At 50.1% G+C, this 18,159-nt stretch overlaps 1 protein-coding gene across 8 annotated transcripts in view; it reads right to left on the reverse strand.

The window, feature by feature from the left end:
• Positions 1–18,159, reverse strand: part of EMID1 (EMI domain containing 1) — a 55,273-nt gene that overhangs the window by 773 nt on the left and 36,341 nt on the right. For 3 of the 8 annotated variants that reach the window (XM_055254400.2, XM_055254396.2, XM_055254393.2), the window contains 2 exons: positions 15,328–15,372; positions 3,458–3,548 (listed from right to left, as the gene is read on the reverse strand). In XM_055254400.2, the coding sequence (XP_055110375.2) occupies positions 3,458–3,548; positions 15,328–15,372 (136 nt within the window). Of the gene's footprint in view, positions 1–3,457; positions 3,549–4,526; positions 4,612–15,327; positions 15,373–18,159 lie in introns of all 8 variants that reach the window. The other 5 variants (XM_055254398.2, XM_055254397.2, XM_055254394.2 and 2 more) reach the window with 3 other exon arrangements.

An 18,159-nucleotide genomic window follows, 5' to 3' on the forward strand; every position in this document is an offset into this window, starting at 1 on the left:
TGCCGGAGGGAAGAAGAAGAGAGGTCACATTAGAGGGGTTCATGTGAGGTGCCCACCTCCCCTTGGCCCTCTAGGGGGTGGCAGAACCGGGCACCCTCTGCCAGGTATAATCCACCCTGGTATCTGGCTGCAGAGCTGTGGGAAAGGGAGTCTGCAGATTGGCTGCTGCCTCACACCAGGACTTAGCAGCCCCCTAGCCCAAGGAGAGCACTCAGGGCCTCTGATTCCTGCTTTGTCAGGTGGGGATAACCATACCCACCGCCTTTAGGAAGTGTTTAGCATGCAGTGAATGCTTCATATAAAGGCTGCTGCTTTTTTCTATTCATTTTGGGGTGGAGGTGTGCCCTGAATCCTCCCCATTTGGTAGCTGGTAAACTGAGGCTAGGGAACAGACATGGGCTAGGCCACCAGTTGGGGGAAAGACCTTAGGAGGCCAGGCTCTGCCACTGACCTACTGTGCAGTCTTGGGCAAGCTGGACCTCTGTCAGGGCCTCAGTCATCTCATCTCTGAAACAGGGACAGTTCCGGATGGAACCGGAAAACTACTCATCCTTCAAAACCAAGGGTAGGAGCCATCTCCTCCAGGAAGCCTTCTGTGACTATCATCTCAGCCCCTCCCAAAGTAAAATGAGCAGGCCAGGCAGGTCAGAAGAATAGGCTGTTTTTCTAGGGGGAGATGGACACTCAGGGAGGAGAGGGCCGTAGTGGAGGACTTGGCTAAGCCTCCATAGGACAGATACTTGGGTTCTGGTGAACACCAGGTTCCCACTGAGGGCACTGCCAGGGAGTGGGCTATCCCGTTGTAATCATGACTGCCAGTGCCCCAACCCTGTGTGGCCCAGCCTGCCCTGCACCTCTGGGCTGAGATGAGGGCTCCTGGAGCAGACAGGCATGTGTGGTCACTGAAAGGGACATTCCATACCTTAGGGAGCGTGGGAGGGGAGTGGCACAGAGCACTGGCCCCAGTGCCAGCTGGGATCATGGCTTGGTCCCACTCTGCCAGTTATGTGGCCTTGGGCAAGTCACAGAACCTCTGAGCGTCATCTGGAACGTGAGCATAACAGTCCCATTTTGACACCCTTATGATACATGTGTTTACCGTGACCAGGACTGGAAAGTGGTTTTCACAGGAAATGCTGGATTATTATGGTTACTAGGTTGGTGTTGCTTCCACCCAGGTCTCCTGCAGGTCTGGTCCCTGTGAGTTTGTCACAATCAAATTTTGGGCCCTGGATGAGTGGCGGAGTCAGCAAACCTTTGCTGATGCAGTCCAAAGGGCCAGGACTTTAGAGGGGAGACCTGAGGTGGACCCCTAGCCTGACCATTCCCATTCCTGTGACTCTGAAGCAGTCACAAGAGCCTCTGAGCTTCTGTTTCTTCATCTGTAAAATGGCCACGGCATCGGCATCGCTCACCTAGCAAGCTTCCTCCCCTAAGAGATTGGAGATGATCAATCCAGCCCAGGTGGGCCAGACATGTGGCCGCTGATACTATTATCATAATAATTGATTATAACCTAAACATGAACCCCATCTGGGTCTTCAGTAGCACCTGATGTGTATGTTGGGCCAATGGGGAGGGTCCCACCTCCTTCCCTGTCCCATCTCCCACTCCCTTGACCTGTCCCTCCAAGCCCCGACCCAAGCTGGCTCGAGGGGCCACTGGCAGTGGGTGTGGGACTTCTCAGGTGCCTGGCACTTTTCTCCCTGGGCTGTCAGAGACAGAGCTGGCTGAAGGCAGGGACAGATCCAGAGCCATGGTGGCCCAAATGTGTCCCTTCTAGCTCCTGCTCCAATCCCCAGAGAGAAGGTGGAGACGCCTAAAAAGGTTCTGAGAGCCTGAGATTTGGTCCTTGGCCCCTCTCTGTAAGAGGGGAGGAGGTCTGGGAGCTAGGCACTGAAGTTTCTAGAAGTTAGAGAAGCATGTGGCACTGTGGGAGGAGCTTTGGAAGCAGACCCCACACCCTTCCCAGGCTCTGGACCTCTGCACAGGCAGGACTCTCTCAAGGCTGCCCGACCCACTTCCCCACCTGGCACACTCACTGGGATCTTCCAGGACACAACGCAGAGTCCCCTCTTCCAAGAAGCCTTCTCCAACCCCTAGGGACAAGTGACTGTTCCTCGCCCATATCCTTCTGTGCTCCCCTACCCCATATCTCTGTAGATACGATTCCCTGCCACTCATGGCCAGCTCCCCACGGCCGGCACCTATCTGCACTCCAGAGCGCCAGTGCCCATGCCCAACCAGGTCTGGCTTTCAATGAGTGCTCCCTACAGTTTTGCTGGATGAAGGAGGCTGGGCTCTAACCTTAACCCTCCTTCCTGCTTGGGACCTAAGTTTCTCAGTCTTTTTTTTTTTTTTGAGATGGAGTCTCACTGTCGCCCAGGCTGGAGTACAGTGGTGCGATCTCGGCTCACTGCAACCTCTGCCTTTCGAGTTCAAGTGATTCTCCGCCTCAGCCTCCCGAGTAGCTGGGATTACCGGTGCCCGCCGCCACACCCAGCTAATTTTTAGTAGAGATGGGGTTTCGCCATGTTGCCCAGGCTGGTCTCGAACTCCTGACCTCAGGTGATCCGTACACCTCGGCCTCCCAAAGTGCTAGGATTACAGGTGTGAGCCACCAAGACCGGCCTCTCAGTCTTTAAAATAGATGCGAGGTTGGACATGATGTGAAGGCCTCCGTGCACTGATGTGCTCACTGGGCTGCGAGATGGGGCGGCTGGGCAGGTGAGGAACAGAGCTCAGCCCCTCGGGTGGCCAATCCCTTCCTTTCTTCAAGGCCAGCTACAAGCTCCAGTTTCATGGGGAGAGATTTTCTCAGCCTCACTCCCAGGAGCCAGACGCAAGGAGGGGTACCACCCACTGGTGTCTAACCACCTCCTGTACTACCCCAACCTGCCTTCTAGGACCTTCTCACTCTAGGCCCTACCAGATTCTGTCGCTTCTAGGCTCCTTCTGGTCTCTTGGCCTTCACTCATGCTGTTTCTCTGCCTGTTCACTCTCCCCAGATCCTTGCCCTTCAAGTCTCCACTTAGATATCACCTCCTCCAGGGAGACCTGCCTGACCCCCCTCCAACCTCCTCTGGGCCAGGCCAGAGGCACTTCTGTATTCCCATGGCTGCCTGTACTCCCTTCCCTGCAGTGTAGCTCACCTTGGGTTTCTCTACCAGTGTCAGGGTTCTCCTGAGCCCCCCAGCACCCTACACTCCTCAAGGGCAGGACTATGTCTTATCTTGTGGAGCCTGTCCCAACAAGGTGCCTGGCACAGAGCAGGTGCTCATTCACTCGAGTGACCAGAGCCTTCTCTCTGCCAGGCACCATTTGCTGGCTGGCTGGCTGGATGAAGAAAGAGTGTCCACTGGCCTGGGCCAAGCATCGGAAGGTGCCTTCTGCATGCCCAGGCTTTTCCAGGCCCTTCCTGGAAGAGGCTGCCCCTACCTGCCCACCCTGCCATTACCTGGCCAGATGATGGCTTCCAGGAGGGTGACCCGTCTGGCCAGGAGCTCCAGCTGAGCCTGCTGCTGCAGGAAGCTCTGTAAGCTAGGAGCCTGATGGGAGATGGAGAAGAGCAGACGGTGCGAGTCTGGCCTCCGAGGGCTGGGCTGGGGAGCCAAGCGGGGAGGGTGGGAGGGCCCTGCCAGCTGGCATCAGGGCAGGAGCCTGGGAGTGAGTCTCAGTACTGAGACCTCAGTCTCCCGTCCTATGGTGGGGACAGAGCTGGCCTGGCTCCTCAAATAATCACATGGCTGGAGAGTTTCTGGGTAAATGAATGCCTGGGGTGAGGGCCTGGCTCTGTTAGTCCCCTAAAGGGACCAACAGAACAGGTTAGGAGGACCAAAGGGAAAACTGCAAAGGGGACACCTGGGGCCAGGAGGATCTGCCTTGTGAGAGCCTCTGGGGGCTTATGGGAGAGGAAGGTCAGAACTAGTAGGTGGTATATTACCCAGAGTCCCCTGGGGCCTGAGCCTAGTTCTGTCACCCACAGTCCTCTGCCCTTCTGGAGTCTTGCTCCATGACCTATTGTCCTGCAGGCCTGACTCTGTTACCCATGATTTCTCTAGAGCTGAAGGTTGACTAGATTCTGGATCCATTACCTATAATCCTCCTGTTGCCCTGAGTTGTGATTGGATTCCCCATGATTCCTTGCACTGCAGGAGTCTGGCTCTGTTACCCACGATCCCACTCCTGGAGTGGAGTTTGGTTCCATTGCCCATAATTTCTTCCAAACTTGAAATCTGTCATCTCTGGTTCCCTGCAGGCCTAGAAACCACACTACCTATAATGCTTAGAGGCCCAGGTCTGACCACAGCAGCAGGGCCCGGGTTTCTAGGGCACCCTGCACCCATGGAGGAGGGAACCAGTCATTGAGGGAAGGGTGGTTGTGGCCTCTCAGGTCCATGCTTGCCTGGGGCAGGCACCTTCTCCAGCCTTATGACTGGGCTCAGGCCAGTTCCACCCCAGGAGGGCTTGGGGAAGGCTGGCAGGCAGGGGCTGGGCCGTCTGTCCGTCTGTCTGTCTCTACTCACCATAGAGCCCAATCATTGTTTCCAAGATTAAAACCCTCTCAGCTAAAATCTTCAAAGCCTCGCGTAGTTGGTGCAACCCCTCCCCCTGTGGAGGAAAGAGACAGATGCAGCCGTGAAGGGGGCAGGGGAGGGGACCCTGCAAAGCCTGTCGGTGGCCCATGCCCCACCCGGGACATGCACCTGCAGCCCCACACTACCTGCCACAGCCCAGGGTCCATGGACAGCCAGAACAAGACCAGGTGAGGACAGGAGGGGGGCAACAAGGCAGGCGGAAGGAAGCAACCCCTGCAGGACCTCCCAGAAGCTCCCGTTGGATCCCAGTAGCTGCTCTCTGACAAGGCCGCAAACCCTGCTGCGCTGAAGGCAGGGGGAGCCAATCTTCAGGAGCAGAACGGCAGTCCCAGAAGCTGTGGAAGCCCTCCTGTCCTCTAATGTCTGTCGCCCAGCACCAGTTGCTCTCCCAACACCTGCATGACTATATCTCTTGGCCACCTATATGCTTATTTACTACACATTCTTTTTGCTTTAAATCACCACATTAGCCTCACCCTAATTACTCTGATCAGTGAGCTCAGGCTACTTACCGGTATTTCCACTCATGCCCAAATGAAGATATAGATGTTCCTTGACTTTCAATGGGATTTCATCCAGATAAACCCAGTGTAAGTTGAAAATATCACAAGTCAAAAGTACATTTTTTTTTGAGACGAAGTTTTGCTCCTGTTGCCCAGGTTGGAGTGCAATGGCGCGATCTCAGCTCACCACAACCTCCACCTCCCAGGTTCAAGCGATTCTCCTGCCTCAGCCTCCCAAGTAGCTGGGATTACAGGCATGCACCACCACAACCAGCTAATTTTGTATTTTTAGTAGAGACAGGGTTTCTCCATGTTGGTCAGGCTGGTGTGGAACTCCTGACCTCAGGTGATCTGCCCGCCTCGGTCTCCCAAAGTGCTTGGATTACAGGCGTAAGCCACTGTGCCCAGCCAAATACATTTCTTTTTTTTAAGAGACAAGGGTCTTGCTATGTTGCCCAGGCTGGTCTCAATCTCCTGGCCTCAAGTGATCCTCCTATCTCAGCCTTCCAAAGTGTTGGGATTACAGGCGTGAGCCACCATCCCTGGCCAAAAAAGTGCATTTTTGACATACAATATTTTCAACTTACGATGGGTTTATGTGGAAGTAAGTTGAGGAATATACTGAAAGCCTACATTGCTTTCGCTTGTTTGTAAAGCTGAAAAATTGTAATTTGAACCATCGTAAGTTGGGGACCATCAGTATGTCAATAAAATGAGACAAGGTTTGAGTTACATTGCTTTTGGAGAACTTGTGCTTAAAATGCTGAGAAAGCTGAGGCTCAGGCCTCTGCCCCTTCCCCAGTTCTTTGCGCTTTGGGCTCCCTGCCTGGAAAACAGTGCTCACCTCTCCCAGGGCTTAGACTATGCCAGGTCCACAATCTGGCACATCCTGATGCGTCACCCTCAGCCCAGCCCTCTCCTCTTAGCAGTACGGGTCTGCTTCTCCATGTCTCTGGCTCCCGGACCCCAGGGATGTGGCACTGGGCTCACAAAGCCCCTCCTCCAAGGCCACTGGAGGCTCCCCACTCCCCAAGTGGTACCAGCTGCTACCCAGGGCTCATGCCAGAGACCTCATCTCTTTCTCCCCATCTGCATCCTTTCCTTCCCCAGCATATGGTCCATAGTCTTGACAACACTCCACACTCCCTCACTCCTTCCTCTTTCCTAGTCCAGACCAAAGCTATTTCCAGAATGTAGATCTTTCAATTCCAACAGCACACCAGGATGACAAATAGAACTATCCCAGCTCTGATGACATCTGGAAATCTCTCTTGGTATCCTTTACTCAGCACAGATAAGTGAAGGGATGGACAATATGCATAATTGTATAATTACAAGCCAACCCTGTAAGGTTGTTGCTTCCCACAAAACCATCTAAACAACTGAGAGGTCTCTTAATATGTCCATCATGAGTGAGCCTGCTCGCTGGGGCTGACCCTTATGATCCAGCTGTCCTGTCCACATCACATGGATTGGGTGACCCTCAGGCCACTGAATGGCCATTTCAGCCTGGGGGTCCCAGGATCACCACGAGCTGCATGCCAAAGTAATCCCCCTTCGAGTATTACAGGGGCAGGATCTAAAAATGAATGACCTTCACTGGGCACAGTGGCTTACGCCTCTAATCTCAGTGCTTTGGGAGGCCAAAGTGGGAGGATCACCTGAGGCTAGGAGTTTGAGGCTAGCCTGGGGAACATAGCAAGACCCCATATCTACAAAAAATTAAAAAATTAGAGTGGGCACGGTAGCTGTCCTGTAATCCCAGCACCTAATGACACTTTGGGAGGCCAAGGTGGGCAGATCACTTGAGGTCAGGAGTTCAAGAGCAGCCTGGCCAACATGGTGAAACCCCATCTCCACTAAAAATACAAAAATTAGCCGAGCGTGGTGGTGTGCACCTATAGTCCCAGCTACTTGGGAGGCTGAGGCAGGAGAATCACTTGAGCCCAGGAGACAGAGGTTGCAGTGAGTTGAGATCACACCACTGTACTCCAGCCTGGGTGACGGAGGGAGACTGCATCTCAAAAAAAAGAAAAAAAAATTATTTGGGTGTGGTGGCACACACCTGTAGTTCTAGCTACTGTGGAGGCTGAGGTGGGAGGTTCACTTGAGCACAAGAGTTTGAGGCTACAGTGAGCTATGATTGTGCCACTGCACTCCACGATGGGTGACATAGCAAGACCATGTCTCAAAAAAAGCCGGGGGACCTGGCATGGTGGCTCACATCTGTAATCCCAGCACTTTAAGTGGCCAAGGTGGGAGGCTCACTTGAGCCCAGCCAGGGCAACATAGTGAGACCCCGTCTCTAAAAAAAAAAAAAAAAAAAAAATGGCCAGATGCAGTGGCTCACGTCTGTAATCCCAGCACTCTGCACTCTGGGAGGCTGAGGTGGGTGGACTGCTTGAGCTCAGGAGTTCCAGACCAGCCTAGCCAACATGACAAAATCCCATCTCTACTAAAAATATAAAAATTAGCCAGGCATGGTGGTGTGCGCCTGTAGTCCTGGCTACTTGGGAGGCTGAGGTGGGAGGATGGATGCCCAGGAGGCTGAGGCTGCACTGGGCCGGGATCGTACCACTGCACTCCAGCCAGGGCGACAGAGACCCTGTCTCAAAAAAAGAAAAAATTAAAAAATTAGCCAGGCGTGGTGGTGTGTACCTGTAATTCCAGTACTTTGGGAGGCTGAGGTGGGAGGGTGGCTTGGGCCCCTGAGGTCGAGGCTGCAGTGAGTCATGATCATGCCATAGCACTCCAGCCTGGGCAACACAGCAAGACCCTATCTCAAAAAATAAAAAATAAAAAAAGATCTTAAAAAATTCCAGGCTGAGTTCAGTGGCTCAGGCCTGTAATTCCAGCACTTTGGGAGGCCTAAGCGGATGGATCACCTGAGGTCAGGAGTTTGAGACCAGTCTGGCCAACATGGAAAAACCCTGTCTCTACTACTAGAAAAAAAAAAAAAAAAAAAAAATTAGCCGGGTGTGGTGGCGCATGCCTGTAATCCCAGCCACTCTGGAGGCTGAGGCGGGAGAATCACTTGAACTCGAGAGGCAGAGGTTGCAGTGAGCCGAGATCACGCCATTGCACTCCAGCCTGGGCAACAGAGCAAGACTCTGTCTCAAATTAAAAAAAGAAAAAAAAAGATTAAAAAAAAATTCCATTAAGCCATTCCTGGCATGGACAATGGGACAAGCTGACATCATGAGCTTCCTAACGAGGTATAATAAAAGGCACCACAGGTGCCCCTGCCAAGAGTATTTAGCCTGCATCTCATCATGAAGAAACAATCAGACGAATTTAAATTGTGGGACATTCACACAAAGACAAAGTCAAGAGAAGAAGAAAAAGGCAGGAGTTCTGTTCTAAGTTAAAAGAGACAAGAAATGTGACAACCAAACGCAGTGTGTGAGAACCTTGATTATATTTTGGACTTTATTGATTGATTGATTGATTGAGACAAGGTCTTGCTCTGTTGCCCAGGCTGGAGTGCAGTGGTGTGATCATGGCTCACTGTAGCCTTGACTTTCAGGACTCAAATAATCCTCCCGTCTCAGCCTGTCAAGTAGCTGGGACTACAGGTGTGCACCACCACACCCAGCTAATTGAAAAAAAAAATTTTTTTTTTTTTTGTAGAGACAGGTGTCTCCCTATGTTGCCCAAGCTGGTCTCAAACTCTTGGGCTCAAAAGAGCCTCCCACCTTGGCTTCCCAAAGTGCTGGGATTATAGGCATGAGGCACCTTGCCCAGCCAGATCTTGGACTTTGGAAAAAAAGAGCTTTAAAAGGCATTTTGGGGGCCAGGCGTGGTGGCTCACACCTGTAATCTCAGCACTTTGGGAGGCTGAGGTGGGCAGATCAACTGAGATCAGGAGTTTGAGATCAGCCTGGCCAACATGGTGAAACATCGTCTCTACTCAAAATACAAAAATTAGCCAGGCATGGTGGCAGGCACCTGCAATCCCAGCTACATGGGAGGCTGAGACAGAAGAATCGCTTGAACCCGGGAGGCAGAGGTTGCAGTGAGCAGAGATTGCACCATGGCACTCCAGCCTGGGCGACGAGAGTGAAACTCCATCTCAAAAATAAATAAATAAATAAATAAATAAATAAATAAATAAAGGTATTTTAGGGGTCAGGCGCAGTGGCTCACACCTGTAATCCCAGCGCTTTGGGAGGCTGAGATGGCCGGATCACCTGAGGTCAGGAGTTTGAGATCAGCCTGGCCAACATGGTGAAACCCTGTCTTTACTAAAAATACAAAAATTAGCCAGGCATGGTGGTGTGCGTGCGTGCCTGTAATCCCAGCTACTCAGGAGTTGGAGGCAGGAGAATGGCTTGAACCTGGAAGGCGGAGGTTGTAGTGAGCTGAGATGACGCCACTGCACTCCAGCCTGGGTGACAGAGACTCCGTCCTGGTGCTCCAGCCTGGGTGACAGAGACTCCATCTCAAAAAAAAAAAAAAAAAAGAAAAAAAAAGAAAAGCCATCTGGGGACAACTGGTAAAATTTACAGGTAAGTCACATATTTAATGGCATAATTTTGCTAAATAAATGTTAGCTTTCTTAAGTAGTATGACGATGGTATTGTGGTTATGTGGGAGAATGTCCATATTCATTCACGGTGCACACTGCAATGCTAGGGGAAATGTGGCTGGGTTTTGCAGCTTATTTTTAAATGAATTTGAAAAAAAGATCTGTAAATATATAAGAGAGAATGACAGAAACATTGTGGCTCAATACAGTCATACGTCACGTAATGATGTTTCAGTCAACGATGGATTGCATATCTCCACGGTGGTCTCACAGGATTATAATGGAGCCAAAAAATTCCTATTGCCTAGTATTTACTATATTTTACTTATTTACTTATTTATTTTTGAGACAGAGTCTTGCTCTGTCGCCCAGGTTGGAGTGCAGTGGCGTGATCTCGTCTTACTGCAGCCTAGGCTTCCCCGGCTCAAGCGATCCTCCCACCTTAGCCTCCCAAGTACCTGGGACCACAGGCACGTGCCATCATACCCAGCTAATTTTTTTATTTGTACAGACACGGTGTCGCTATGCTGCCTAGGTTAGTCTGGAACTCCTGGGCTCAAGTGATCCTCCTGCCTTGGCCTCCCAAAGTGCTGGGATTATAGATGTGAGCCACTGCACCTGGTCATATACTATACTTTAAATTGTTATTTTAGAGTGTACTCCTTCTACTTATTTAAAAAACAGTTAAGCTGTAAAATAGCTTCAGGCAGGTTCTTCAGGAGGTATTCCAGAAGAAGGCATTGTTATCACAGGAGATGACAGCTCCATGCATGTTACTGCCCAGAAGACCTTCCAGTAGGACAAGAGGTGGACATGGAGACAGTGATATTGATGATCCTGACCCTGTGTAGGCCTAGGCTAACGTATGTGTTTGTGTCTTAGTTTTTAGCAAAAACATTTAAAAAGTGAAAAAAAAAAAAAAAAAGGGCCAGGCACGGTGGCTCACACCTGGAATCCTAGCACTTTGGGAGACCGAAGCAGGCGGATCACTTGAAGTCATGAGTTTGAGACCAGTCTGGCCAGCCAACATGGTGAAACCCCGTCTCTACTAAAAATACAAAAATTTAGCTGGGCATTGTGGCGTTCACCTGTAGTCCCAGCTACTTGGGAGGCTGAGGCAATGATAATTGCTTGAACCCAGGAGGCGGAGGTTGCAGTGAGCCGAGATCGAGCCACTGTACTCCACTGCACTTTTCTTGAGACATAGCAAGACTCTGTCTCAAAAAAAAAAAAAAAGTAAAAAAAATAATAATTTCACCAGCGTGGTGGCTCGTGCCTGTAATTCCAGCACTTTGGGAGGCTGAGGTGGGCAGATCACTTGAGGTCAGGAGTTTGAGACCAGCCTGGCCAACATGGTGAAACCCCGTCTCTACTAAAAATACAAAAAATTAGCTGGGCATGGTGGCCCATGCTTGTAATCCCAGCTACCCAAGAGGCTGAGGCAAGAGAATCGCTTGAACCTGGAGATGGAGGTTGCAGTGAGCCGAAATCACACCACTGCACTCCAGCCTGGGCGACAGAGCAAGATTTTGTCCTAAAAAAACAAACAAACAAAAAACTCCAAAAACCTTTTATGGTGTATTTTTACTGTGCCTTTTCTATGTTTAGATATACAAATACTTACGATTGTGTTGCAGTTGTCTGCAATATTTAGCATAGTAACATGCTGTTTAGGTTTGTAGCCTGGGATAAATTGGCTACACCATACAGCTGAGGTGTGTTATAGGCTATCCCATCTAGGTTTGTGTATGTACATTGTATGATGCTCATGCCACAACAAAATCACCTAACGGCATTTTTTCCAGGACATATCCCCATCATTAAGTGACACATGGCTGTACCAATAATTGGTCCATCTACAGGAAGGGCAGAATGACATTCATTGTACCAACTTTTCTGTATATCAAAATGCAAAATGGCTGGGTGCAGTGGCTCACACCTGTAATCCTAGCACTTTGGGAGGCCGACGCGGGTGGATCACGTGAGGCCCGGAGTTCAAGACCAGCCTGGCCAACGTGGCGCAACCCCATCTCTACTAAAAATACAAAAATTAGCCAGGCATGGCCACAGAGTCCCAGCTACTCAGGTGGCTGAGGCACGAGAATTGCTTGAACCCAGGAGACAGAGGTTGCAGTGAGCTGAGATTGAGCTGTTGCACTCCAGCCTGGGCAATAGAGACTCTGTCTGAATAAAAAAGGAAAAAAATAAAATAAAAATAAACAAATAAAAATATTGAGGAGGCCAGGTGCAGTGGCTCACACTTGTAATCCCAACACCTTGGGAGGCTGAGGTGGGAGGATCACTTGAGGCCAGGAGTTTGAGACCAGCCTGGGAAACATTGTGAGATCTTGTCTGTATTTTTTAAAACATAAAATTAAAAAGAAAAATCTGGGGAAAAGTGTTTTTAAAATCCACTGTTTGGAACTCCCTCAGACCAGGTGGCCTGATGTTTGCACTGATGACAACCCAGTCTCCTTCAGCCTGGCCTGCCCTCTGCATTCCGGATCTAAGTGTCTGGGCCTGCTGGACACCCCCACTTGGCTGTAACACAGACTCCTCCCGTTGGTCCACAGACAAAACTCAGCCTGCTTGCTTCTCCTGGTTCTCTTTTGCTATTTTAAGTCTCCCTTGACTCCTCACTCCCTTTTGCAGCCAGACCAGCACACAAGTGAAATTTGGTCCATCGATGGCTGTCTGTCCTCACTGGCTCCCACCCCTGCCCGGCTCAGTCTCTCACCAGGATGACCATGACAGCCCCCTACCTACTGTCTTTCTGCTTCTCCCATCCATTCGCCATGGCAATCAGAGGGATTTTTTGCAAATAAAAAAAACCTGAGCACATTACTCCCCTGCTTCTAGAGCCTTCAATGCCTCCCCACTGCCCTAGAACAAAGTCCAAATTCCTGAACGTGGCCTCCTACATCCTGAAGGCCTCTTTGGCCTCTGTTCCACTCTCTACCTGTCACAGTGCCACTCCATATTTGCAGCTCCTCAAATATCCAAGGCTCCCTCTTGCCACAGGGCCTTTGCACCTGTTGTACCCTCGCCTCTGCCTGGACACCCCGTGCCTGGTTAATGCACCTTTCAGGCTTCACCTGGCTCCTCCGGGAGGATGCTAAAGTGTAAAGTGTTTATAAAGTTGACAGTCCTGTAGCTGCTGATTATAGGTCTTTTTTCCCCCACCTCACTGTGACCACCCTGAGGGTGGGAACTGTGTCTGAATTGCACCTGTGTCCACAGTGCCCAGCCCCAGGTCTGGTGCCTATGGAGGAGATGCTTGGGGAATGGTAGCTGGTTCTCTGGCCCTAGGAGCTTAAAAGTCAGAGCTCCAGTTCCCGCTCTGCCAAGGATTCTCTCTGCAGAGTCGGGCCTCAGTTTCCCTGTATGAATAAGGGGTGAGAGCTTTGACCCAGGTGGGTGGGCCCAGCGCAGTCACTCCAGTTCCTGCAGTGCACTATTATGACCACTAGGTGTCACTGCTGGGCCACAGCCAGAACGCGTCTGCAAGCTGCACTAAGGGAGTTGGTTGGGGAAGTGTACATAGGAGCCCTCGCGGACCTTGTCAGCACTGAACCTCATTCCCACCTGTCCCCAACAGAGCTGTTCCCCCAGCCCCCAAAGCCTCATGCAGCCCCCAGCCCAGCGGGTCCCCTCCCAGGCAAGCAGCAAGCAGGGGCAGAAGTGCAGGTAGAAGAGGTGCAGGAAGGTGGGTGGGCAGGGGCCCTGCTACCTCTTGCGGGGAGCCCACAGGTGGTTCTGGGTTCAAGGACTGGTCTAGGGTGGCCAGGGCATCCTGCCGGGGGTTCTCATGAAGGGACAGGACTGCCCAATCTCTCCGACCCCTCCTGGGCTGGGTGGTAAATGTGTTCTCAGACCAAGGGCCTCTGGGAGAGGCCAGCAAGTAGCCTAGGGGAGGCAGAGAGCCAGGCTTGCATGGGTCTATCTGATCCCAGCTCAGCTCATGTCCATACTGGCAGTATTATGAGACTCTGGAGCTATGGAGGATGGGCATGGGGTAGGAGAAGATTCAGGGCAGCAGGGGCCAGTAGAGGCTAACTGGAGAGGTAGCAGGGCCCCAGAAGTCATGGGCAGACACAGGGGAAGACTCGTGCAGGGTAGGGGGCTCCCACGGCTGTATCCATCACTGACCCCACAATCAAGAACTGAGAGGGCAAGGCAGGCACTGGGTGCCACCCACATCCTCACTAACTTGTGACTGCCAGGAAGTAGGGTGTCCCAGCCAGACTGCATGTGGAGGGGGAGTCACAATCCCACCCCCCAAAAAGAGCGTCCTAGTCTCTCTCTCCTGAAGGAGTGTCTGCCTCCACTCTGTCCATTTTCCAGATGTCTCACCTGTCAGTGATGGTTTTCAGATCCCCGTGTCGTGGGGCTTTTGGGTATGGTATATTTTAGGGTCCTCATCTTTCCCCCACGTCTCTTGGGTGAGTAGATTTCTAGGTCCTAACCCGAAAATCCCTCCCCTGCAATGATCTTCAATGATTGTGAAGGTCTCTTTTCTTTTCTTTTTTTTTTTTTTTTTGAGACAGAGTCTCGTTCTGTCGCCCAGGCTTGAGTGCAGTGGCATGATCTCAGCTCACTGCAACCTCTGCCTCCTGGGTTCAAGTGATTCCCCTGCCTCAGCCCCCTGAATAGCTAGGACTACAGGTGTGTACCACCATGTCCAGCTAATTTTTGTATTTTTAGCCCAAAACTTTAAGGCTAATTTTGTATTTTTGTATTTTTTTTTTTTTTTTGTATTTTAGAGATGGGGGTTTTGCCACGTTGGCCAGGCTGGTCTCAAACTCCTGACCTCAAGTTATCCACCTGCCTTGGCCTCCAAGAGTGCTGGGATTACAGGTAGGAGCCACAGCATCCCGGACGATGGTGAAGGTTTCTAGGACCCCACATTAATCATGAGATTTTGGGGTGTGTGGTTTCTAGTTCCCCCTTCTTGTCCCCTTCTCATTTACTCTGTCTCCTGTATATGTGAGAGTTTCTAGGCTTCTCTTCTCATCTATCATGGGTCTCCTATGTATGTGATGGTGTCTAGGACCTTGTGTAAACTATAGGTCCTTTAAGTATAGAGGAGTCTAGGTCACCTGGCCTCATTAACCATGTTGAACGTGTACATAGCAGTTTCGAGGCGTCTCTTCACAGGCTCAATGAATTTCCGATGCGTATCATGGTATCTAGTTCCCCGTCCTTTTTATCACGTGGCTCTTATGTACCTCATCATTTCTAGGCCCCTTTCCTAGGTCCTCTATCCCACTCTCCTGTGTAGATATTGTCTTCATTCTTCCCTTTGTTCTGCAGACAAGGGAGCAAGCTAAGCCATTGCTGGGAGGGGGCTATGGAGGCAGGGGATGCAGTCTGGCCTGGGTCAGCCCAAACCACCCAGGAGGAACAGGCAGAGCCACCCTGGCCTGGAAAGGCCACAGAGGGAAGGTGGAGACAGGGACAGAGACTGAGACAGAAGGCATGGGGTCTGCTGATAGGGCTGGCCCTGCCCGGTTGGGAGCAACAAGATGGGGGAAGGAGTTGGGGCTGAGAATTGCCAAGGCTCCTGCCTGGGAGACCAGGCTGTAGTGGGGATGTGGATGGGATGCTCCCACTCCAAGGGCCTCCTGGGGAGAGAATACTCTCTTGAGCACATAGGGCTGAGAAGGCAGGGAGAGGCCAGTGCCAGGCCAGAGCTTACCCAGTGGCTCTTCTCACCAGGGTCTCCCTTAGGGCCAGGTTCCCCCTGCAAGGAGAGACAGAGATAGCAGCAGTGAGGAAGGGAAGGAGACAAAGGGAAGGAAAAAAAGAGGGAGGAAAAAGAGGGGGGAGAGGGAGAGAAACTTAGAGAAACAGAAACTAGCTTGTATTGGATACAAAGCAAAAACCAACTGTTTGAAGGCAATGGGAAGTACTAAAAAGCAGACAGAAACTGGGGAATATTCAACCTTTAAAAGAACGGAATGGCATTGGGTAAAATCCATATATTTACAGCTTTTCCTCAGAGGGTGCACCCCAGCCCTATCAGCCTGGCAAAACAGCTCAAGCAGAAAGTTTCAGTTGTATTGGCCTGAGGAGTCAGAGGTTGAGGTTGCCAGAGAAGCAAGAAATTGATGAGAAATACTGGGAAGCAGGGAGCTACAAGTGGAGGAACTAAATCTGCATAAATGTTCCTTTCTGACGCTTGGATGGTCCCTGGATTGCCCAATCACAGGGCAATACTCCAAGGAGCCCAGAGGGGGAGAACCAACAGATTGGTAGAACTGACTAAAGATGTCAAAAATTGCCCATCATATAGGAGACAGAGTTTAGAGTTCAAGTCCAACCAAGTTAGAGGTGCTTGTGAACACCTAAAGCTTTCTAATGAAACTCTAGAACAGCCATGACTTAGGAAGAAAGACCCTATCTCAGGATTAAGGGATTTTTCCTAGGACTAAGAGCAAAACCAGATATTCTCTCTGATAAAACCTACAACTAAGCCTCTAAAAGAGCAAGATGACCCATCAATAATTTAACTGTTCTAGAATAAAACTCAATACTCTTCAGGAGATAACAGAATTTAGAGTCTTTTCAACATATTATCTACTTTGTCCAGTGTGCAACAAAAAATTACTAGATGTAAAGACACAGGAAAATGTGACCTATATTCAAGAGAAAAATCAGTCAACAGAAATAGATCCACAGCCGACCTAGATGTTAGAATTAGCAAAGGAGTTTAAAATATCTATGATTAATATGTTAAAGAATCTACTGAAATTGATATCATGGGTGATAAGATGGAGAATTTTTGGAGAGATATATAAATTATAAAAAAGAATCAAATGGAAATCCTGGAAGTGAAAATGATAATACCGGAAATAGAAAATTATCAGATGAAATTAACATAAGATTGGACACAACAGAAGAAGTAATTAATCAACTTGAACATAGGTTGATTGGAATAATCAATGGAATAATTTAAACTAAAGTACAGAGAGAGCCTGTAATCCTAGCACTTTGGGAGGCCAAGGTGGGAGGATAGCTTGAGGCCAGGACTTTGGGGCCAACCTGAGCAACCCCATTTCTACTAAAAATGAAAAAACAAAAACCAAACAAAAAAACAAGCCAGGTATGGTGGTGTGCACCTATAGTCCCAGCTACTCAGGAGGCTGAGGTGGGAGGATTGCTTGAGCCTAGGAGCTGAAGACTGCAGTGAGCTGTGGTCTCGCCATTGCACTCCAGCCTGGGCGACAGAGCAAGACCCTATCTCGAAAAAGTAAAATAAAGAAATATAAAGCATAGAGAGACAAAGATTGTTTAAAAAACTAACAGAACTTCAGTGACTCATGGGAGAAAATCAGTGAAGTTCCAGAAGGACATACTAGAGAGCAGAAACAGAAAAAAATGTTTGAGGAAATGTTGACCATTTTTTTTCAAATTTGACTTAAAAACAAAACAAAACAGACTTCTGGGTTCCAACCTGGCACGTAAAGAGGTTAGAAGTTGTTGGCTGGGTGCGGTAGCTCATGCCTGTAATCCCAGCACTTTGGGAGGCCGAGGTGGGCGGATCATCTGAGGTCAGGAGTTCGAGACCAGCCTGACCAACATGGTGAAACTCTGCCGTCTCTACTAAAAATACAAAAATTAGCTGGGCGTGGTGGCAGGTGCCTGTAATCCCAGCTATTCTGGAGGCTAAGGCAGGAGAATCGCTTGAACCTGGGAGGTGGAGGTTGCAGTGAGCCGAGATCACACCATTGCACTCCAGCCTAGAGGACAAGGGTGAGAGTCATCTCGGAAAAAAAAAAAGGACCTTAGAAGTTATCATTCCATCTTAACAATAAGTGGAAAGTTGAAAAAAACTGAAAAATCAACAACTCTTCTTAGATCTGTTGGAGAAGTGAGACCATAGGCAAACCACTGCCCCCAAAGCTGGAGAGGCAAATCCAGACTATCACAACTTACTAAAGCAGAAACCCACAAGCCCAAGCCTCCAGAGGAACCAGGGCCAGGGTAGGAAAACCTAAACTGTAATTGATGAACTTCTGGAGGCTCAGTGTAGACAAGTCTTAGGGTTAAAAACTCCAGGGGGACCCAGTCATAGGCCCACATCCCTCCTTTGCTGAGTTTTACCCCAAGGAGCTCTACAAGGCCCTCACAGTGAATATCAGAGAAAAATGCCCTTGTCCTTCCAGCAGGGAGAGGAGAGAAGGCACCATTTTGAAATAGACCAAAGCATTCTGTTCTGAACAAAGCCTGCCTCAGGAGAAACTACTTTACCAGAGCCTAACCTGTTGGGGTGATCGGACCCAACACCAGGTCATGGGGGCGACAAAGTCCGGCAGAGTCAAAGGAAGGAGAAAAGACAGTTTGAGAGAGAAAGTTGGTCCAGGGGGCCAACACGAGTATTGGAGGCTGTGAAGGCCCCGAGTTCTGGGAGCCCACCCATTTACTGGTGATCAAACAAAGAAACAGGTGGCAAGGATGTGGGGTTTGAGAGAATGCAATGCATCAAGCGCATGATTTACAGCTGTGACAGTTTAGCATTTTCTTTGAA

This window comes from Symphalangus syndactylus, chromosome 18, assembly GCF_028878055.3.
Source record: "Symphalangus syndactylus isolate Jambi chromosome 18, NHGRI_mSymSyn1-v2.1_pri, whole genome shotgun sequence".
Lineage (NCBI taxonomy): Eukaryota > Metazoa > Chordata > Mammalia > Primates > Hylobatidae > Symphalangus > Symphalangus syndactylus.